Here is a 23049-nt window from a genome sequence, read left to right as displayed (position 1 = left end):
CTTAGTGTGTGGCTATTGAGAAGGTGTTTCCACTAAGCGCCCCGTAACCATACGACAGGTTGCAGCACACCATTGTTATAGTAAGAGTGGGTGTAATTTTAATGCGCAAATCATTACAGTTTGGTCGGCTAATTGCTGGAATGTGGGCAATTCGACCGGTCCTGCTGTGAATACCACTGGTCAGCGGGCTATTTGCGGCTGTGGATCAAGGAAAATACAAAAGTCAACGAAGGACCTTGAGGAAGGAAAATGACTGACTATGAATTTTCCCGCTCGGAAGTTAATGTCCACTTTGAAAGTCATCAGCCGGTCTGAGGCCCTGATAAGTAGTGTGCCACTAAGGCGGACTTAGTGTCCGAGGCGTTTCCACTGGGCCCTTCGGCTTTTCGCGTACGGAGCCCCTTTATGCGAATTTTTCAGAGAACTTTTACTTTCTATTAATGTATTTAACTATTTTCTTATCGCTTGGTTGATTCGCTGAGCCAGGTGTAACATTTAATCCGCGAAACGCGCGAGTATGGGCGTAGAACCCTGACGAATCCCGCCAAGCCTTCATCCATCTAATCCGCCCTAATCCGCCCGATGATTCCTTATGCGACCGACAAAGTCTACGTTAAAGCGACGTTTAAACCAAGTGGGAACACGCCCATGCAGTGGGCCTTATTGTCCATATAGGGCCCAATTCCTTAGTTTGAAGTAATTGAGGAGTGGTTGCTGCGGAATCATTGGTAATGCACATTTTGACTATTCCGTAAGCGTCAGGCCTTTGTATCCAGGCCCCAAGTGCCGGTCGGGCGGTTGTGCAGCTGCTTTTGCCCAAGCTTTTCCAAGCATAGAAAATATTTCGGCCGCGCATCAACAGCGAGAAGTCAAATTGCACAACTGTGTACTTGGATTATAACCAGGGCAAGCTTTCAGGTGCCGACTTAAGAAATGAGTATTATTCAGAAAATAAGGGACGTTGAGGACGAGGTAAACTATGACGGGCCACCGCCGAAGCCGCTATGCTGCAGAAGGCTAACTCCGGCATGTTGCCTTGTCCAGATGGCAAGGACACAGAAGAATAAGGCCACCATGGGCCATCTGGGTATGCTCAAGGTGCGTTAAGTTCTTCTGCCAGTCCCATTTGCCTCTTCCAGATGTTTCTCCTCCTTGCTTGTTAGTTCCTCCTTTCTTGAAAGCTTTATCTGAAACGCCACCAGGCCCTCAGCTAAGGCTGGGACGAAGTTGCCGATTACAGGGGAAAAGGGCTTGTAGTATAGTGTTCCTTACCTCTACTGAGAGAACATTTTGTGGGACATTCTATGTTTTGGTCCCCATCGCGAAGTGGGTCAAGGGATCCTCGCCGTAACACAGCAAAGGCGTAACCCGGGATGCTCAGATAGGCCTTGCGTCGTTACACCTGCCCTGTAGGATTGCCCCCGGCATGTGGCCGTTTCTAACGACCAAACCTAATATTTCGCCCCACTAAAAACGCAGTATGGAAAGCCGTAAATAGTCCATGAGTAAGGGAGCCTACGGCTCTATGTGCTCGAAGAAAGAGGTGGGGTGCCGCTTCCCCGCTCCGCTCCTCGTCCCCTGCCGCTTCCTCCCCTGCCACCTCCTTCCCTGCCGCCTGTATCCCCTGCCGCCTGCTCCCCTGCCGCCTCTATCTCCTGCCGCCTCCTCCCCTGTCGCCTCTATCCCCTGCCACCTGCTCCCCCCGCCTCTATCCCCTGCCACCTTCTCCCCCGCCGCCTCTGTCCTCTGCCTCCTCGCCTGCCTCCTCTGACGTGTTTCTGCCTTTCTTTTACTTGCTCTCTGTTTCTTCGGGAATATTGTATTGCATTTTGCAAGTCGATGACACATTCATATGAGCACAAAGAAAATTGGCTCATACGTTATGTCACATCAACGTTTCTCGCGCTATATTTCGGCCCATCGCTGCCGTGTTCCTTATTAAAGGACATGCAGATGACGGCCTCTTGAGAATCGAACATGCAACTTGCGCGCCGTGCCGAATGCCTAGTGTGTCACGATTTGATTTGCGTTTCCTTCCTGCGTAACCTCGCCTAATCTTTATCACAAGGTATCTTTTCCTGTAGCTAACAAACATCGCATTAGTGTATACAAGAATGGCGGCCGAGGTCAACGTCACATCAACGTTTCTCGAACATGCAACTTGCGCCACCATCACCATCTACCCATGACCAGTGCCGCACTCCGCAGCGGCGGGTTGCCGTGCCGAAGGCCTCGCGCTTCCCAATATGATTTGCGTTTCCCTAATGGTATAAGATGATCTTTTATGCAGACGTTAAGGACCTTCGAGGGGCCGCATCAAAGCACCTTGGCGCTGTCCGTCCATCTTTACTGGCCGGCGCTTTGGTGATCGCATGTGTCCAGGCCTCCTACATGTGTTCAGTATGCTGATACTTCTGGAGCCTTTTGGAGACTCTGGGAGGTTGATGTCCAAATTTGGCCGCCGTACTGGCATGCACCTTGCAACTCACGAAACTCGCATCATCCTCGCGCTTGATACTACCGATTACCTTCACGGGATGGTAGTAGTCTCGATCCCGGGGCACGGGATCACGGGTCGGTGACCGACGCGCGCGAATTTCGACCGATTAGCTTCCCGACTGCTCTTGCAATGTCGGCTTGCGGACTGCGCTTGCAAACTGCATTCGCTTTCCCGATCTCTCTGCACAGCGAGGCAGCCCAGCAGTTTGCGCACATGGGCCTCCGCCCTTCTTCCGGCTTCATTCATGTATGTGTTATATGGTCATGGGTGCGTTCCCCATACCTGCAAACCGCCCAAATACGATCCCCGAGGGCTCAAGGGCTGCCAGATCGCCTATTAACACTATCTTAGCTCGCACTTCAGGCAAAGCAAGTGATAAAGGATATTAAGGACCAAAGGGAACGATAGAGCTGCGGTGAGACCATATATGTTCCAGCATCCTTGCCAGGCGTTCAGGTTCCCACTTCATAGCGTCCTTCCTGTTCTCGAAGCGTGGGAAATTCATATCAAATCTGATTTTGTCGTACACCGGACAGTCCAGCAAAACGTCCTTTTCATCTTCGATATGGCTATCAGTGCCGCAGCATACTCACTCCTCCCGAGGTATGTAACGCCGTCCCGTACGTGCTCTGTTAGCCGCCAATGCCCATCAGCAAAGCCTAAACTGCATAAGCATGCGATTCGTTGAACGCGGGACAAACGTTGTGATGCGGAAGCACCTCCTTCCTGCCAGCTTGTTCGGCCGCCAGACCCATGCCATGCTTACACTCCACCAGGTGAACTCCTGGTTGCTTGCCATCTGACGGGCACACGTCTGGCTGGATATCTAGACGCGTATGCTTCCAACCACTCACCAATCGGTCCTTGAATTCCAATACCACACCTTCTGACAGTGGCCTGTTTATCAGCAATTCCACTCGTTCGTCTACTTCGTGTAGCCCTTGTGGGGCCTCTTTCCATACTTCCGGCTTCAGACACCACCCTGTCAATCTGGCACCTCACATGGGCTGCGTAACTGTGCCTAGCGTATTACATTTCCGTTGTTGAGCAAGTAAACATGTTTCTGCAGCCCACTCGCAGGGCTGTTCCCTTTTGAATGCGATGACAGATGGGTATCATCACCTGCGGCCACTTCATCCGCCAGGTTCCCTTGCCCTTTCTGTAATGAGGGCACCTTAATTCGTTCACTGTAGCTGGCTTCCGGTTCAGTGTCAGCATCCACCACCAAAATGCAGTATAATCCGCCGAATATAAGGCAGCATGAGTTATTCCTCGTCAGCTTGCATGCCACTATGACTGAGATTACTCACCATTGATCCGTCAACATGGTGCACGGCTTTTACTCTGCTGGGAAGCTAGGAGCCAATCCTGCGAACCCAGGGACACTGCTCTCACACCTTCCCGCACCAAGTATCCATATTCCCCAGCCGCCAGCTCACATCGTAGCAGATATTACTGTTTATCTGCTTGGCCATCATCTGGGCCTTTCCAGTCCTCTACCCATGAGTGTCGCTTCTATGGTGGTGTGTGCCTTTACCATGCCCATGATTTTTACCTTGTAGGCGAAGCTTGCTAAGTTACGTCGAGATCTCTTGGAGCCCGGCAGTGGGGTGAAAGGAGGGCCTAGTGGCGAAGGTGGGCGGCACAAAGGAGATAGGTTTAATGAGAGAGCAAGGATTTCCGCTGTCTGGACATGCTTGCAGCACTCCCTGAAATGCAGTGATGAAAACTTAAAAGTGTTGCAGGTACGAAAGGTTCACAAGCCTGGATGCTTACCTTAATTCTGTCTAGGGTGGCCCAGTCCAAGCCCAATTAAAACCAATCCCTTCCTCCATACATGAAGCTGTACATGGTCACCTCAATTTGTCAAGTTGTCGTCCTCCCTCCTTCCTACCTCTGCTAACACTGTCTAGGATTCGATGTTACTAAGGTGGGTGATGCTCGAGTGGGCTTCGTCGGCTTCCCTTCTGTGGGCAAGTCAACACTTCTGACCAAGTTGACTGGGACCTATTCGGAGGTGTGCAAACAGTTACCCCCCAATGGATACTCGCAAGGAAGCTTGACGCGGGCTCTTTCAGGGTTTTATCAAAGAGCATGCATTTGAGCCGGTGTGTAGTCTTATGGCACAGAACCACAATGAACAGGGGGCAAAATGATTGGTGAGTAGAGCCGTGCCATTAGTTGTCGGATGTGTAAGTTGGAAACGCGCTTGCGGAAGAGCCGTCATATAGGTGCTTAAATTCCTATCGACACTGTTGCCTGTGAAACTGAGGAGTGTCTATGGACCATCTATTTTCAGGCCTATTTATTATATCATGGCATGATCTATATAGACCAATCTATACCATGAATATATACAATCTACATCTCGGTCATACCTGTTATACGATGATCCTGTCTAAAGAATATATAAAATAGCCAATGGTGGAGATTTGATTCAAACAGTGTTCACTCGTGATACCACAGCATAATTACTAAATTCTTGGAGGAACGTGAGCGGTGTCAGCACCTGTGAAACGGCAGGCCTGTACCATGACTTTGTGGACAGGTTCCTACAGGTTCCTGAACACAGTTAGGATGCTCTGCGATTTTCTTACGCAGTCCAGGAGGTTGGCACAGTGGTCCTCAACCCACAGGCTGCTTCTTACGAGTTCACGACGCTGACATGCATCCCCGGCATTGTACGCTATCGTGGAGCCAAAATTCAAATGCTTGACCTGCCTGGCATAATTGAAGGCGCCAAGGATGGCAAGGGTCGCGGTCGGCAGGTAATATAAACACCTCGGGTTGAATGACTGATGTGGGCAACGAATAGTTACGAATAGTTATGATCGAGATATTAGCCTTTTTGGAGGAACTCTTATGGTGGCAAAATTTAGTGTCACCGCAGAATATCCCATCCATGGCACAATCTGCCTGGGTCTCACATGTTGAGTTTCAATTCAGGATAGTGCTGCTTGATAGCTTCTGGTTTCAATTGCCGGGCAGCACCCAGGTGTATCTCCATGGCTCACTTCACTGCATTGTTAATGCTTTCGGTTACCTCAATTACAATTGGGTGGGGTAATAACCATTCCAAAGAGCTTGCGTGTTTGGATTCGGTGTTGCCATATCTTAGCTGCATTAGGATTTCTGGGCATGGCTCTGGAGTGCAGATTTTTTTAGCGTCTTTTGGATATATCAGCTAAGGTTGCACTATGGCATTAGCAGTAGCTTTAGTGATGGGTGTTGCCATATAATCCCATGGCCAAGTACTGCATGTGAGCATTAGCCCACCGTGGCCACAGGTCATCTCAACTGCCCGCACCTGCAACCTTATTCTCATTGTCCTGGACTGCCTCAAGCCGCTCACTCACAAGCGTCTCATCGAGCATGAGCTGGAGGTGGGGCCACAGGCTAACCAGGCGGCAGGGCTGTGAGGTTTGCTTTAGTCTCTTAAAGGGATAGTCGTGGAAAGCGCATTGAGCCTAAAGGTTGGGCAGAGTGCTTGGTGGTTAAGGTCATTGGCGCATATTTGATGTGGAGTGTCATTGTCTATATATCCAATAGCCCACATGCAATCCACTTACTACTGAATGCAACCTTAATCAAATCCACAGGGTTTTGGCATTCGCCTCAATAAGAAGCCGCCAAACATTACATTCAGGTTCGTCTAGAGTGTTATGGTCTCATGGTTGATACTGTGGGCTAATAATGTGCGGTTTGTGTAGGACATTTGAGAGTACCATGGAATTACGCCCTACAAGTGCATGCATGTGGGGCATGGGAGGCTATGTTAGTGCAATGCCTTGCCAACAGAACACAGCGCCCTAACTTCAGCTTCAATGTCTTCATTTGCGAACCCTGACCATATCCTTTATAATTCCTCGTTGTTGGCGCAACACCAGTCAAGGAGAACCTTGCATCTCTTAAGCATATATAATAGATGCAAGGTTCTCCTTGACTGGTGTTATATATGCTTAAGCAAGGTTTTCTTGTCATGCTGTAGCTTAGTAAGCTGATTTACTTCCTTTTCTGCTGTATAATAATGCAGTGTAGTGTAGCTGAATACGACCTGTGTCCTGACACCGCCAACTTGGCCGGCCGATAGCAGCCAAACTGCACCCTGAAACAATATAAGCCTGCAGCCCTGCATTGTACCTACGCTGCATCTTAGCCCAGACAAATGTTCGTGCATATTACGCCTGTAAATCCTGCATGTGACACCTGATTAACTGTTTGCACTGATCACAATGATAGGTTTTGTCGGGCCGCAGTTTGTTCATTTGGTTGCTGGAAAGGAAGTATATCATGAAATTTCATATTACGCGTATGCAGGCAAGCATATGGGTTTCAGATGCTGCAGGTCGTGTAATAAGTGATAGTGTAGTGAGCACACGTGAACTGCCCTGAAATCCGCCACATTCCCAGGTGTTGTACCATGCATGTACGGTTGGCAGGAAACCTGTGAGCAGGAAACCTGTGAAGCACATTGCAACATGTGCATTTTCAGGACTGAAGGCGTTGCTATATCACGAACGATACATGAAATTTGTGCAAGTCTTAATGCATCGTGTAGGTGATTTGAACTGTCCAACAGCGGCGGCCAGGGCTGGAAGTCATCGTTTGTACAACTTCCATCGGTGATAGGACTTACATGCTTTACCACATTATGACTTGGCGCCCATTGAAGCTTAAGAAACGCGTTGTGAACCTGGAGCAGACTACAGTTGTTAGATGGCAATGGTAGGCCCTTGCTCTTGGTGGACGGAGAGCAATATACGTCTATGCAATTCGGTGCCGATGCTCAGGAAGAAGGATCGTGGTGGCATCAATTTCACGTGCATTACTCAAAACCTGAAGCTGGACCTGGATACGGTCAAGGCGGTGTGCTCAGAGTACCGGTAAGTCTGGATATTTGCACCCTGCGAACATAGTGGCAGTCCGTTTTAAGCTTACAGTCAGGCTTTTCATCGGGCCTACATCTTGTCCTTATCAACATTTGGCTTTCAAGCCAGGTGACGTTTCAATCGGTTTGCTTAGCTTGCATGCAATGGCCCGGCCCTTCATCCTCGCTATGTCGATACTTGAATTTAGAGCAAATTCCGACTGGGCTCGGCTTTAGCTTAAGGATACTGCTCCACTGTAATTTTTTGCTGATATAACAGCATGAGGCCCTATGCATTATAATACCGTTATAATTGAAAATTTGATTACAACCGTACGACTACTATTAGAAGGAAGTAGGCAAGTAGGAGTAAATGAAGTTTGTCCAACCTGGTACCGTCTTTTAACAGGTGCTTCCAAAATGTTGGGGATCATGTGACGCTTCCACGGGGTAGTTACCAGATAGCCGTTTGGCCTGTCTGTGGGTGCAAATCGCGAAGCATTAATGCAATCTTGCAAGCAAGGGATAAGGCCTTGTTAAAAGAGCTAAATTAGTTAACCCGGGACGCACTATTGAAAATCAGTTTTTTCATTTTTGCCCGTCAATTTTGCAGTCCGAACGGAGGAATAGGTTTTTAGGCGCGGGAATAAAAGTATTCCGAATCTGTAAGGCGATGGGGGCCTCCGCCCCCCCAGACACCCCCGATGAGTTATAGTTTAGTTCGTACAAACACAGGGTTTGGGAATGTCGCAAAACGCGCACACCACAATCTCTTCAGCGAGGTGTCGCTTGCACGCCAGGAAGCAGCGCGCACTTGGACGCTTTGACAGGAACCCCGATTGCACGGGCGACTGCTGTTGCAGAGCCCAAGCAAACACAGACTATTTAACCCCTACTCAAGCACTGATCGAATAGAGTTCGTTCACCGTCGTTCGTTTTGCATCACGTTGAAAGATAACATTACACGACTTACCAGATTGCCGAAGTAATGATGCATAGCAGCAATGAACCGGAACCGCCGAACGCATAACCAGCCTAGGTCGCTGCTGCCATCGACCTCGACGCCCGTGTTTCCTGGCCCATCGCGATTGCCTCCATATGAAGAACGTTGACGTTTGGCCCGCTCGCTGTTGACAACCGGAGTGGTGGCGTCATTGTCGTCGGCTGGCTGCAGCATTGCGTCCACATTGCCCACGACCTCTACGCCGTCTTATTAACGTCGTTAATGGCTTCAGTGAAGTTTAATATTTGCTTTAATGGCCGGTCACACTTTGGGAGCTTCGGGTCCGAATCTTTTGCGCGTTTGGTCCGGTCAGAAACAGTTCGATTCCTCGTTGACTTTCGGGCGTGACCTTCCTAACAGTATCCATGCCATTAAAGTACTATGGTATGGTTAACATGTATGTCTCCTGTAAGATTCTAGCGGCTTTGGCATTGACAGTCCATTTTTAGCTGGAGGAATGAACTTGTACGGTCGGAACATTATCTATACTTAATTTTCAGGACCGCGAACAATTTTTTATTCCGAATTCGGAATTTATTCCGCAAAGAAAACACTAATGAAAATACTGTTGCGTATGGTACACACAGTGTGTTTCACGCAATATTTGGGACACATTTTTGCACTCCCATGCATGAAGGGACTTGTTATGTCCTCCAGGTTGCCAGACTGATCTATCGCATTTGAAGAGCTATAGCAAAATTACCGTTAACACTGTTGCCCCTGGGATGTCGGAGCCTGCAGAATCCATAACGCCGATATCCATGTGAACGATGACTACGAGATCGACGACCTAGTTGATGTCATTGAGGGTTCCCGCGTCTACATTCCCGCCATCTATGTCATCAATAAAATCGACCAAATAACCATTGAGGAGTTGGAGGTCATGGACAAGTGAGCAGTGAGGGGTGAATGCATGAAATGCCTGGAAATTTGGGTGTTAAGGCAACAGTGGATGAATGATTGGGTGCAGTCCTCCATTACAGCCTGCCCACATCTCACATGTTTACATATAGGTGAGCCCGCTTCATGACTGCTGTGTCAGTTATCACCACCTCCACCTGCCTGCCCTCTCACTGCGAAACCTGACGGCCAGGTTACCACACTACTGCCCCATTTGTGCCTTTCACGAGTGGAATTTGGACGGGCTGATTGAGATGGCATGGGATTACCTGGACCTGGTGCGGGTCTACACCAAGCCAAAGGGTAGGCAGACAGAGGGGTAATGAGTGGCTTTGTTCTACACTGCTGGGAAACACTAAATTGTCAGAACCTGCACTATTCGGAGGGTCATCAAAGCACCACCAAGGCTGTTGAAATTTTGCAGTTGCGGCAGTTGACATTTTGCGAATTACATATCCTATTGATCAGAATGAGTAGAACCTCATCATGAAAAGCAACTGTTGTACACGTTGGATATATGTAAGGTTGTGCTCAAGCGTTGTCACTGCAGGAGTTGAGGAGTCGCTGTGACAGAGTGAAGCTAGATAGTCTTTGGATTTCGCCATCTGTGAATCTTTATCTTCAACCAATGCGGTGATTAATTCTTACTGTCCAGATGCTGCTTATCCAAGGCCAGTGAAGGTTTCATGGGTATGTCACAGAGCTGCTTGTACAAAAGATTTTCGGGGAATGTACAGCACATGTATTGCAGTAATGGCTGCTTCTAATACAGCTATTACTGGCCTGATATCAAGATATGTAATAGGGATTTCCCAGGCCCTCCTAAGCAGTTACTATTTTTCGGTACAGCATGAACGGTACTGCATATGAGGTAGGAAATGGCTTAAGGAAAAGGTCATGCTGTTATCGGAAATGTATAAGGGCGCTCTCCATCCTGGTGGAAGAGGCACCTGATATTAATTAACTTGACAGTAAAGGCTCATGAAATTGCAAAGCAGTACAACACTTTGCCAAATGCGAAATTTGCTTTACATAAAACTCGAATCGTATCTGCACTGTAGTCTTTGCCGCATGGGTAGGTACAATCGTACTAATACGCAGGACCTTTCTTTTTTTATCCCGTATGCGCCCTTGGCTCTACATGTTTATGGAGTGTAGCCCTCGTTTCCTCATAATGAAATGAAGCTTTATATACAGTACAGGCATTCTTGAGAATAACCATACTTCAAGGTGCAAGCTAAATAGGGGTGTCCTGTACCCATAGGCTGGTTCTCTAATGCTCAGACATTGCAGGCAGACTGAAAACCTACTTCCCCACAAAGCATAACACTAGGGAACCCGTGAACTTGCCCTCCTACAGATGTGCACCCGATGTAATAAGTCAATTTTGAGTGCTCTAAAGCAAAGATTTAATTTCATCACATTCTTTTTCTGGGTAGTTTTATTTCAGTGCAACTGTTGTGTAATCCAGGATTTAAATTGTTCATGATCGTTGAGTTCTGTAAATTGCAATGCTGAGAGCAGGATATTATAGAGCATTGTACGGAGAGAACGTTCTGCATAATATACTTGCAATTTTCATTTCTCCTAGCGAGTATAATACGTTTTGGGCGTGTTAGACACTGGTCTTCAGCTGCACCTGACAATATTGTATATATATATATATATATATATATATATATATATATATATATATATATATATATACGACATCTATAGGGCGCGTATTTAGACAAGGATCTATTGTTTACAGATATCTATAGTTTACAGATGATCCACAGGGCGACCGATTAGACCTATGTCGATTCTATGGACTATAAGGCATGGTCTTTAGGTATCGGTTAATAGATAAGAGTCTACATTCACCTATAAACCCATGGCACAAAACTTGAATTGCGGTATATGGGTAAACCTCCGTTCTAGAGATGTTCCCTCAGTATTCTGATTCATCTCATGAAGTGGTCCGTTTCATGCACTAAGGATGCGCTGTACTGTTTATCCTCACCTATCCCAGGCAGGTTGCCCGATTTCAATGAGCCTGTTGTGCTACAGCGGCAGCACTGCACTGTGGAGGACTTCTGCAACCGCATCCATAAGACGCTTATCAAACAGTTCAAGTATGCGCTGGTGTGGGGCTCCTCCGTGAAACATCGACCACAACGTGTGGGAAGGGATCATGTCCTGCACGATGAAGACATTGTTCAGATTGTCAAGCGGATTTGACACCGTGGTGAAGCTACTGATCTTAAGTGCATAATTTGGGTGTAATGTGGTGATACCCATCAAGGTGTGTGTCCCCATAGGAGCCATGCCACTAAGACGTGAAAGCGCTTGCCAACACTACCGGTTGTTGGCAACAACAAGAAGGGTCAGCTTGGTCGAAGCTGAAGAAAGGCGTAGCCCCTGCACCAGTTGGGCTCCAGAAGCAGGCACAGGCCCAACACTGAAGTGATTGTTGGTGTTTTTATTATGGTGCAGGCCCTGGCGTCACATTTGCCTTCAACGAAATGATAGAATCCAGGGATTAGTGGATAGGCGCCTGACCTGTGCTGCAGCAACAACCATCTTCCGTTACCGCCAGAACCCCACCCGGCACTCAGGGTGCAGGATGCAGGGTGCGGCGCATTTCGAGCAGGGCCACTATGTTTCCTGCAAAGTGTCAGTTACACGCTAAGCACACACTGCCCCACTGGGGCGGTAATAAAGAAAGCAGGGATGGAGAAGGGAAGGACATACCGATGAAGGACAGCAGTAAAACGGCCTCACAATTAGGCCATAAAGTCAGCAAGTTTAGTAGTGCTACAATGTTGTGCGTGATGTAACAAACACTGACACTCCACGACTCAAAAGGATCTTCTCCGCTCCAGAACCAAGCAATGCTCGTCCGTCGTACATTGCAAAGGAAGGTAGGATTCGGGCTGGAATTAGGGAAGAGCTCTGTCGCAGAATTAGCTTGGACTTCATTCCTGACGAAAGAGTGAGTCCGTCGGGGTCTTGAATTGTTCTGGCGGGCTCGCTGGAGGTATTCGAATTGCGCTGTGGAGCCTTGGAATTGGGCTGTGCTGGGCCTTGGAATTGTGCTGTGGAGCCTTGGAATTGGCCTGTCCGGGTGTCGAATTGGCCTGACAGGGTGCCTGGCAAGGTATCGAATTGACCTGTTGACTGGCCTTGCAGGGTATCGAATTAGCGTGTTCAGGGTGTCGAATTGGCTGTCAAGTTGGCAGGATTGGCTCGGGCTGGCATCCAAAAGCACATGACTTTCGAGGAATTTACATAAAAACTTTGCAAGGCGACCGCTTACAAGTGCCTCATGTGCGTATTGGTTTCGATCCCAGGACATGGAGCAGGAAAACTTGCACACCTGGTTACCGTACTCGGGCAGCACTCCTCCTCGTCCTCGTCCTCGTCCTCCTCCTCGTCCTCGTCCTCCTCCTCGTCCTCGTCCTCGTCCTCCTCCTCGTCCTCGTCCTCGTCCTCCTCCTCCTCCTCGTCCTCCTCGTCCTCGTCCTCCTCCTCCTCCTCGTCCTCCTCCTCCTCCTCCTCCTCCGCCTCCTCCTCGTCCTCGTCCTCCGCCTCCTCCTCGTCCTCCTCCTCGTCTTCCTCCTCGTCCTCCTCGTCCTCCTCCTCGTCCTCCTCGTCCTCCTCCTCGTCCTCGTCCTCCTCCTCCTCCTCCTCCTCCTCCTCCTCCTGCTGCTCCTCCTGCTGCTGGTAGATGGTTCTTAGGTCAACCCTTCGTTAGTGCAAAAAACTTTAAAAAATTTGATTAAAATAATTTTGCTTAGAAAATTTTAACTTTAGAAACTAAATTACTTGTTAAGTTCTGGAAATTTTAAAAACTTTTTAGGAATTCATAAAAACTTATTAGCATCAGGAAAAAACTTTAAAGAGAATCGCAGGTATAGATTAAAAAGAAAATCTAAAGAAGAGAAGCTGGAAGGAGAGGTATGTGTTATAGAGTCTGTTTAGGGGCGATTAGCTAGGGTTGAGAAATTGGTATGTTTTGTGAGAGAGGTTTGGAAGGTTTAGGCTGAGGGGATAAAAAAGTGACAAGTATAATTTATCGAAGGTATGTTGTGTGTGGAGGGCTTGGAAGTAGTTTTTGTGTATAGGTGAGATGTAAAAATCTAGAGGTGGAGTTTTGGCTGAGGTGAAGGAGTGTTAAGGAAAAATAAGTGCCGGGAGGGGTTTGGTCCAAGCTGAGAGTTTTATAGGTGTAGTGCGTGGAAAGTAGTGAAAAAAGGAAAACTGGGTGTAGCTGGAAGAGAACTAGATGGGCTGCTAAGCGAGTGCAAGCTGACCTAAAGAAAGCCGCTGAAGCTATATTTAGCAAGGCACGTCACGACGCGTTTCGGCCTTGCCAGGGCCTCATCAGGTGACTCTTGCGCTAAGTTTAGGTGCTTTGCTATGCTAAGAGCCCCCTGAGATGTAGAAATCGTAAACTGACCGTAGTGGGCGAACTGTACCAGTGGTGAAGAAGTTTGGTGGTGGTAGTTGGTGTTCGCAGAGCGGTTTTAGTCCAATCGATGGTGGTTGTCAAGTGGTGAGCGAGGACGAGCCTGAATGAAAAACGTAATGATAGTGAGTTGTAAAGTCAATTGCAGTGGGTGTAGGAGCCTGGTTTGGAGGTTTATGAGCAGTTACGAGTTGGCATGGCGGGTATGTAAGATATGGGTACTCGACGAGCAATCACGGAGGTTTGAATTGAAAACTAGTTGTGTTGCGATGGAATATTTGCGAGGAAAAAGAAAGGCGGACGGCTGGGGAGGACTTACTGTTGGTGGGCGATGATGAGGTTCGAACGGTGGCGTTGTGCAAGATAGCACCGCGCGAAGATTGTAGGTCTTTGTGGATTATAGGGAATAAAGATAAGTTGTTGTAGATGAGGATAGTGAAGAGTGGTGGTATTTGATGTGAAAGGTGTGGGCTATAGGTGTGGCTATAGGTATGACGGCGTTCGGTGTTATAGGCGCGATTGAGCGAGTTTGGGAAAAAATGGTGAACGAGATATCAGTATATGTATTAAAAGGAGCGCGCTTCTTTAAATCGAGTGTTCGTTGCGAGAGGGTGTGGTTCCCTGGAATGAGCTGTATCGCCGGCGGGAGGTGCGAAGTGTCGGTTTGGGAGTAGTATACTTTTGTTGAAAGGAATATTTTTGTAGGCGTTGGGTTTTTTTTGTGTTGGGTTGAGGGGAGATAGTCTGTATCCCTGGCGCATATAGTTAATTGGGAGTTATTGTGTTGCTGGCTTTTGCCGTTGGCGAGTTGTTGGAAAGGTGATATGGTAGTTAAGAAAAAGTAAAAAAGAAAAAAAGGGTATCGCCCAGGCTTTCGTAAGAGAATAACAGTGAGACGGTTGAGTTTGTTACAGAGTTAGTTATTACGTAATGTCAGAATGTGAAGGGATGTTTGGAATAAGGTGGGGATAGGGGGTATAGTTGTTACAGGAAGGTGTGACGGTGAAGCTCAGACTTCAGAGTCTTAAGGGGTACGAGGGATATTTTAGGAAAGATCCACCAGACCGTGATAAGTGAAGTTTTGGTAATTACGTTATGGTGTAGGATTGACGATACGAGTGGATTGTAAGTAGTTTAAAGGGAGGGGGGAGTTGCCAAGGTGGTTGCTGCTGCAAGTACTGTGTAACGGGAGTCGAAAAACGTTAATGGTTAACGTGGCTGCTGCTGCTGCTGCAGTGCTGCAGCTGCAGCTGCAGCTGCAGTAGCAGCCGCTACCAGAGGCAAGCACTCAGGGCCACAACTGCAATACCCAAGTCAGCCGCCAAGGCCCCACTGTTTTCCCACCACACTTCATCGGCAGTTTGTCCAGTTTATCCCACAATACTCATATGCATGAATAGGTTCGGGTGGAAACAATGGGGAATCTCTGATACACACCACTAAACTCAGTACCACGAGCTACAATGAAAACAAATGAAAATGCAGATGTCTGTGGGGAAGAATTTGTGCTCCATGTGTGTTCTGTGCCTCAATCCATCGAGCTCTCCGTTGGGCGGGGCATGGCCCATGAAGTTGCCCATGGTATTCCGCCCATGTAACCAAACACTGGCACAAAACGTTGCACATCTGGGCCCATGTAAACCACCACACTTCCGTGTGGATTGGCGACCCGCGCTCCCCATGTCAGGGGTCCTCCCACGTGCTGGTGGCTCCCAGATTGTCCACGCACAAACACCAAAGGTTGGCGCAGAAAATAGACGGGCCACTGCAGTATGGCATCAAACCATGCATAACCCACAGCGGCTTTCAGCAGCAGTACTGCTTGGCCAATGCAATCAGCCATGTACTCCGTCGCGCATCAAACACCCATCCATGTGCTGCACTCCAGCAGACCATCGGATTCCATATCGTAATACACTGTCGCCCCTACACGTGTGTTAGCAGCCGCGGAAAAGCATGGGTCCAGGTTGATCCCACCAGGAGTGAACACCTCGTACACCTCGTGCTCTATGATACTCAGTGGGGTGAAACACTCCGGGCTCTCACTGGAGAGAAACAGGCGCACATTCCCAACCCCTGCACTTCGAACCATATAGCCTCCTTCACCAAACTCGCTTTCGCTGACATCCATGTCGCCGCTGCTGTTGTTGCTGCTGTTGTCGCTGCCAGTCATGGTTGTAGTGCCCCGCAGCAAACAGCTCCTGCCTGTGACCTCAAATGCACATTGCTCAACGAGCCGCCCACTCAGGGGTTGTGTCTCAGCTACAGAGCGCGCCACAGCAACTATACAGGTGCCTGTCTTGAATATCCAGCAACAAGTTGCGAAACTGTGAACAGCACCCCCGAACAAGCTGCTCCCTTAAGATCTCTGCTGACCTGTACATCAATACACACCAGTTGGGTCAGCACAAACCATGTGTCACACGAGTGAGGCTCAGCTTGTCACGCGACTCACTGGAATTCAAAATCGTAGTCACCACATTGCTCGCACATGTAACGCTTCCCTCCACCCTCTGTCATCTATGGCCTTAGACGGATCTAAGGCCCGGTACGCTCCCTCTCAGTGCCGTGGCGGCACGAAACGGGGAGAGCTGTAAATCTTCTGCATGGGTGGGGGTGTACGTAAGGACACACGGTCTCTCAAAACACCGTTTGCAATGTTTCCAACTGTTTTCGGCACTGCACAGGGACATCACCGCCCCGCGTGTTTGACACAGACTCGCGATTTTCTCTCTGTAACCGATAGTCCAAATTTCTCACCTCGGAACAAGTCCCATGACGCAACAACGGAGCGCACACCGAGAACTTCTTCAAACTGGCGCACAGCATCCACCCGTTCGTCGTCCCCATCCAGCGCCTCGTGGAGGCACCTCGTGAGAGCCGCCATTTCAGCCTATAGACGCAGTAGAGAATTACATGAACCCCTAGTGAAGGCGGATGGTTTCAAGTGCACCATGGTGCATTTGCATGGTGGGAACACGTAAAGCAAGAAATGACGCACCGCGTCGTTGGGACTGCGTGTCCGCTGGTCCCGGGCATCTCCATCGTCCACAATGTCCTCCAGTGTGACATCGATCGCGGCCATTTGCTCACCGCAGTAACCTAGCTTCTAGATAAACATCGCGACACACTGAAGTTGGGTAGCTATCTAATACTATTGTAAGGTTCGCGACTGTGACATGCTTGTGACCCAAGCCTACATGCCTACCCAACTCTTGTTGTACGGAAGCGTGATGCATCGCATTAAAGCATGACAGTGCACAGCAGCGGAAGTGCTCTTGGCATAGTTATACATCTCTGTGTCGTCGTTGCGCCATCTCTGAGGCGTGTTCGCTTTTGAAAGCTGAAGTCATTTACACAACAGGGAAGCATTTCTGAACATCCTTGTAACCCAGTATACTAAGTATGCCATTTTATATTATCACCGTAGGTCCTTGCGTCGAACGGTGGTAAATGAACCATTGGTGCATTCATGGAAGTATTCAGAGCGGAGAAGTCTCAGCCCTCTGCTCTGGAAGTCCTGGAGAAAAGTCAGCTTGATTGCAGAGTCTGTGGACGTCAGCACACGGTTAACTCGTGTTGCTGTGGCCACCCAGCGCCATGCACGGTTCTGTATCCACAGTGTCGTGTTCAGGCGCTTTGTGGCTTCGACGGATCTAGCTGCGGAGCTAACTATACGTCCTTCGCAGCCTTCGCGCCGGCGGTGTTGGATGCGGCTGCCGGTATGCAGGCCATGTTTTCGGACCTAGTGGCGCAGCGCGGGCTTCGAAGCACGGCACCGTTGCCTGGTCCGTTACCCACGCCAGGGGCCCGTCCAGGCGCCCCGCCTTCCTACAGCAACCAGCCGAGCATCGGCGCCGTGTTATTGGTGGGATGTCATGCCCTGGAATGCGAGACGATTTTTACGCCTGCCTGTACGGCTGTTCCCAAGCACGTGTACTGGGGCCACGGCACATCGACATGGACACGGGAGGTGATGCAGAGTAAGCGCTGGCCTGGTACCCGGCATGGCGGTCTGATAAGGTCAGTGCATGTGGATCAGGCAAAAGCAAGGCTAGCGTGTTGGATACCCTGAGGGAATTCTGTGTGCCGACTGATCCACTTAATAGGGTACTAATGGGGTCCGATAGCTCGTCACGTGCCTCTCAATATCTGGTCCGCCTGACAAATGTTGACCCACATGGGAATCCTGACATGGCACCACAGGCGGCTAGATCTTTCAGGAGAACCAGCGTCCGGCTACTTTGGCGAAATTGACTCCATCCGGTCAGTTGTCTGCAGTTTCTCCTCCTCAGCTGAACGGCAGTGTGCCGCGTGTCAGGCCCTCAACAGAAATTACCAATGGAAGCGTTCAGCCGACTCTGCCGCACTGCGAGTTGCTGTGACACGGTGAGTCGCGGCCGACCCAGGTGTCGAGGTGCTGAGGGACTGGAGTTTGCAGGGCACGTTGAGCTCTTTGAGTGGCTCAAGGCGGTCACATCCGCATTGATCGCCGAGCAGGCAGATCGGCTGGTGCTGGACAGGGAGATTAGAGGCAGGCGTCCCTTCTCCAGGCTGATAAGAGAGGGGCTACAGGTGTACGCTCAGGTGGATGCATCACACAGTGAACTGTCCGGCTGCTCGAAACATCATAACGAGGTATGATGCAGTGTCAATATGCGGGAATAGTGTAGGCTGGTGTGCGCATGCACATGCCGTGACTTGTTAACCATTGGATCTCAGTTGCCCGTTAATTCTGAACATGGCCGGTCCACTTGTGCACGACTTCATGTCTCTCATGTGTGTTGGCATGAACATGTCCAGCGGTTGTGGCGCCATGAGGGGTAAGCTTTGCACAAGTATAATCGACGATCAAGAGGGTTTCATCACGGAATCCCTATGTTCCCCTGGGCACATAGGTGCATCACGTCCTTGGTGAGTTCGGGCAGCGATGCATCCCGCTGGTCATTAGTGAGGATGTGACGGCCCTGTCTGTTCACCTAGATGTCGTCAAGCGGGATGGCAAATACCTTGTGTATGGTCTCAGTGGCGGGGAGCTGGCGGACATGGAGGGCAGCAGCACAACGCAATATACATTGAAGAAGCTCTCTCGTCGCAAGGGGGCTGATGCTGGCTTAACGCAGAAGCGCCAGCCACGCCAACAAAAGGTCGAAGAATGGGTGCTGGCCGAAGTGCCGGCCGAAGCCCGATCGAAGTCTGGGCGTCGAATCAAAAGCACCCGAAAGGAGACCTCCTTATACTGAATGAATGGGGTGTTACACTGTGCTGGGCCACACCACAGTGCAGGGCAGGGCGCGTGCTTACATCTCTTCGTCCATGTGGATGATTTGATGAATGAATGAATGAACAAATGAAAGGGGTGGTTTTACATGCCCCTGGTTTGGGTCAGTTCAGGTGGTGGTATCTTTTTGTTGAACACATGTCGTATGGTCGAGTGCTGGGGGCCCTTAGCCGGGCTGAAGCACAGCCCAAGACAAAGCGTGTGGATATGTCTGTTTGTCTGAACGAACGGATGAATGAATGAATAAACGGGGTGTTAAAACTGTGAGCGGCTTGCCATGCACACACACCTCTGGTTCTGGTCGGTTCGGGTGGTGGTAACTTTTCATTGAACATACACAATGGATGTATGAATGAATATGGAGTACGGCAACCAGTCGTGTAGGGTTCCACTTCCTGGCCCATGTACGGAATCGAAGAGATATTTGTAAGTGCTTCCCTTACAGAGTTTCATAAAGTTCCTTCAACTCCCGTGATTCTGGACGCCTGCCTGAGAGTTTCGGTCCCTATGGCATAAACATGCCGGTTACCGACCGTTTGGGGCCCATTAACCCAACCGGCCGGTTGAATGGCGTTAACGGCCCGGTTGGGTTAACGGTCGGTTGGGTTAATGGCCAGTTGGGTTAACGGTCGGAAGGGTTAGTGGTCAGTTGGGTTAATGGTCGGTCTGGACTGTGTGTAAGAACTTGCTTGAATCGTTACAGCTACCCAGTGCAGGTATTCATCCTACCTAGCACCCTGCCTGCATGCCTACACACCTGGGACAGTACTGTTATCACTGCCTCCCACATCATCTTGGCACCATGCCCTTAAGCATATTCATACCTAAATTTATCCTTGTCATACTTAATGTGTGCACAGCACTGTCACCCGTGTCACCTGGCATTCACCTTGACTGCACAAGGCCATCACACCTGTCACCTGGAATCTGCATAAACCTGCCTGTGCAAGGCTGTCACCTCTGTCACAAGCCTGCGCGCATTGTTGTCACCCCTGTCACCCACCATCCACAACAGCCATCACGCAATGTTGTCACCCCTCTCACCCGGCCTTTCAATGTATTCTGGGCCCAGAAGCCCCACTCTCAAGCCTGCGCGCATTATTGTCACCCCTGTCACCCAGCATTTCAATTGTCGCCCATAAGCATGAACCAGGCCACCAACTCACAAGCTTACATGCAACAACTAAAACCAGGCAATACTAGCTACGCAAGCTATGCTAGGACAAACTTTCGAGACGACCAGAGCAGCATGAAGTGGTGTCAAGCCGATGTCCCCAAGCAACTGCTTTGCGTCCATGTCACTAGATTGGCGCAATAGGTTGACAAGGTCGTCCATATGGCACCTTTCCTTGGACAAGGCATCCTCCAATTGGCACGCGGTAAATTGACTTAGATTGTTTGCCCTGGCAAACTTATGTACGCCAAACTCATCCACTGGACGATGCTGGCTGTATTTCTTGCGCGGGCGATCTTGTCGCCGACGGGCAATGTTGTCCAGGGCGTTCCGGTCAAACAAGGGACTTTGCGATGGTGTGGGGAGCTCTTTGAGTGGTGGGACTGTGGAAATCCAGTTTGTTTCGCCCGTAACAAGTTTGTTACGGGCGAAACAACGTCCCTCTGAAACGTTTGGATATGCCTATGCAACACATTTCCTCAATTTCATGAACTGCAAGTATTCTAATCCAACATCACCCCAATCTCAGTGTAAACTAGTCTCCAAATGTGCCTGCACAAGACTGTCACCCCTGTCACCCGGCATTCACATTGCCTTAACCTCCTCAAGCTTGTCGGGGTGTGACACGTGGGCATGAACCTTGTGACAATGGGCATTTTCACAAAGAAACTGGTTGCAATCAGAAATGCATTTTTGCTCATGCCAGGTTACCGACATCGGTTACCGATTACTGGGGACGGTTAACGGATAACGGTTCGCCCGGTAATCCTACCGACCGGTTACCCATCTTGTTAACTGGACCTGTTAGGTCGGAACCGGGCTGGAACCGGCCATTGGGGGAGTATGCCATTGGGGGTGCAGACCCTGCAACTGGTCTAAATTGCTTGGTAGAAGGGTTGAAATTGGCACGGGGTCTATACCTGGGACAAGTTGAATTGCCGGGACAGGCCCTTGAATTGGCCTGACAGGGACACGAAATGGCCTGGCAGGGACATTCCAACAGTCAGAATTAGCCTGTCGGGGTGTTGAATTGGCCTGGCAGGGACATTCGGACAGTCAGAATTGGCCTGTTCGGGGTGTCGAATTAGGGAAGCACAGGAATTGTGTGACGGGGGCAATCCAAAGAATTGCTCTCCCCGACCTTGTGTCCTACCCTCTAATTGCAAAAACCTTGATTTTCTTCGCAAATCCTAGAAAACCTATAGCTTTTCTGCAAGAATTCGGTTACACGGTAATAAACAAAGGGATGGAGAAGGGATGGATATATGCTGGTTCACTTAGTATGATAATGCCCCGATCACCCTCAACACCACCACCAACGGGTGCACCGGCAACACCAAGTACTGCCCCTCCTCGCAAAATTTGCAAAAAGCCTTCCAGGAGCTTTGGTCGCGCCAGACGTTTTGTCGCTTGCAGTAATTTGACGTACCTGGGATTGAAAACAAACTTCAAACCCTGCCACATAGGTCCGGTGTCCTCTTTTTCGTTGGCGAATCCTGGCCCTGAATGAAATAACCCCCTTGCCTCTGGAAGAGCAAACATCCACCGGGTGATAGTCCCCGGTCCCCTTCAGGACAAAGAAGAGGCCACCACACTGCTGATGGCCAAATTGCCGTCAATGCTGCCTGCTGCTCCTTGAGAATCTTCATAGCCGCCCAATTAAGGCAAACGGCGGGCTGCACCAGTTATTCTCTTCCAGCCATCACTACACGATGCAATGTTTTTTTACCGTTCTGTCCCTGGGCTGTAAATAAAAGAGTTGTACTGAGGCAGCTGTGTGTTGCAGTCCAAAGCAAACCGGTCCACTGTGTGTGGGCCCCACCTTGCATTGATCCAGCGCCAACTGCCAGTCACAACTCCTTGCTGAGGAAATCCACTGTCGCGTTCTGTACCCTGGGAATCGACGCCACCGAGAGCTGCACCTGGTTATCGCTTCAACACCAAAACACCCGCAATGCAATGGCCTGCAGGTGTGCACCATTGCCTTCGGAGTGGTGAAGGTCATAGAAACAGAGTGAACACAAATTCCCAAGCACATGGTTGCCGACACTGGCTCCAACTGGCTATTGCTGAGGTTAATCCCAATCGCCAAATATACTTCGCACCTCAGAACATCAACGACTTGCATGGAATCGAGTTGTTGGTTCAGGCTCTTTACTTTCTGAGAAATGCGACATATGATAGGAATCAGCCACAAAAGATGAGGATTCGGTACTACACATCACCTCTTTGCCAAGCAGTACCTTACTGCTAGGCACAGCCAACCGGGACAGCGGCCGTTAATCATTGTGCAAATTGACTTTGAGAAGGCGTTTGACAAGGTGCCGCGGGAGATAATGTGGCTTCGTTTGCAAGAGGGAGGGGTTGAAGGGTCAATGCTGCGGTCGCTGATGCGGGCGTATGACAAGGTTACAATGGTCATCAAGACGAATGGCAAGCAGTGTTTTTTTAGGTAATAATTCCCTTATAAGGAATAAAGATGCCATTTTGGCCTTTGGAAAAACGGAATGAATTGAGGCCGACCCGTACATTTTCATTCCTCCAGCCAAAAACGTCCATTGCTGCCGGATTGCTCCGTAGTGTGCAGAACTTAGTATTATCGATCATAGGATAGATATGAGGGGCCGTAAGAAGGTCAAGCCCGTGAGTCAACGCGGCAGAGCAGAATGTATGACCGGTCCTCACATAGCCAAACACGCACAAGGCAACAACTTGAACGTCGAACAAACACCAAAACAGCAAGATAAGCCTGAAAATTGTGACGGCCTGTGATTTGCTATGCGTTTGCTTGCTTTGGGCCTTTGCTTGGTCGGATTTACTTATTGCTCACAAACAGTGCCAGATAGGAACAATGCTGGCAGTGAATATAAT

At 49.5% G+C, this 23049-nt stretch overlaps 3 protein-coding genes across 3 annotated transcripts; 2 read left to right on the top strand and 1 right to left on the bottom strand.

Annotated features, from left to right (window-relative positions):
* The first annotated feature begins 799 nt into the window (after positions 1-799).
* On the top strand, positions 800-11551 carry VOLCADRAFT_77719 (uncharacterized protein). The gene is made up of 11 exons (XM_002957912.1): positions 800-972; positions 1045-1098; positions 4063-4135; positions 4414-4517; positions 5137-5268; positions 5788-5883; positions 6100-6146; positions 7291-7383; positions 9112-9261; positions 9464-9573; positions 11285-11551. Exons 1-11 carry the CDS (start codon positions 934-936, stop codon positions 11491-11493), a joined length of 1107 nt encoding a protein of 368 aa, XP_002957958.1. The 5' UTR covers positions 800-933; the 3' UTR covers positions 11494-11551.
* Positions 11552-11940: 389 nt separating this feature from the next.
* Positions 11941-16808, bottom strand: VOLCADRAFT_99082 (uncharacterized protein; the record flags this gene model as incomplete). Its single annotated transcript, XM_002957884.1, has 6 exons — positions 11941-11959; positions 12632-13000; positions 13715-13727; positions 15701-15985; positions 16484-16616; positions 16725-16808. 6 exons carry the CDS (start codon positions 16806-16808, stop codon positions 11941-11943), a joined length of 903 nt encoding a protein of 300 aa, XP_002957930.1.
* A 320-nt stretch (positions 16809-17128) lies between these two features.
* Positions 17129-18966, top strand: VOLCADRAFT_99081 (uncharacterized protein; the record flags this gene model as incomplete). Its single annotated transcript, XM_002957911.1, has 5 exons — positions 17129-17149; positions 17346-17746; positions 17930-18112; positions 18446-18546; positions 18707-18966. The coding sequence occupies 5 exons, from the start codon at positions 17129-17131 to the stop codon at positions 18964-18966; spliced, it is 966 nt and encodes a 321-aa protein (XP_002957957.1).
* Between the last annotated feature and the right edge of the window lie 4083 nt (positions 18967-23049).

The sequence above is a fragment of the Volvox carteri genome, assembly GCF_000143455.1.
Source record: "Volvox carteri f. nagariensis unplaced genomic scaffold VOLCAscaffold_82, whole genome shotgun sequence".
Classification (NCBI taxonomy): domain Eukaryota; kingdom Viridiplantae; phylum Chlorophyta; class Chlorophyceae; order Chlamydomonadales; family Volvocaceae; genus Volvox; species Volvox carteri.
This window is presented reverse-complemented; position numbering and strand designations above follow the sequence as displayed.

What these genes read in the sequence shown, in the direction of transcription:
- VOLCADRAFT_77719 (XM_002957912.1), top strand. Translation starts at nt 934, where the DNA reads ATGAGTATTATTCAGAAAATAAGGGACGTTGAGGACGAG. An exon ending in TGACTGGGACCTATTCGGAG is followed by an intron (nt 4,518 to 5,136) that starts GTGTGCAAACAG and finishes CTCAACCCACAG; the next exon opens with GCTGCTTCTTACGAGTTCAC. An exon ending in GCGGTGTGCTCAGAGTACCG is followed by an intron (nt 7,384 to 9,111) that starts GTAAGTCTGGAT and finishes CGGAGCCTGCAG; the next exon opens with AATCCATAACGCCGATATCC.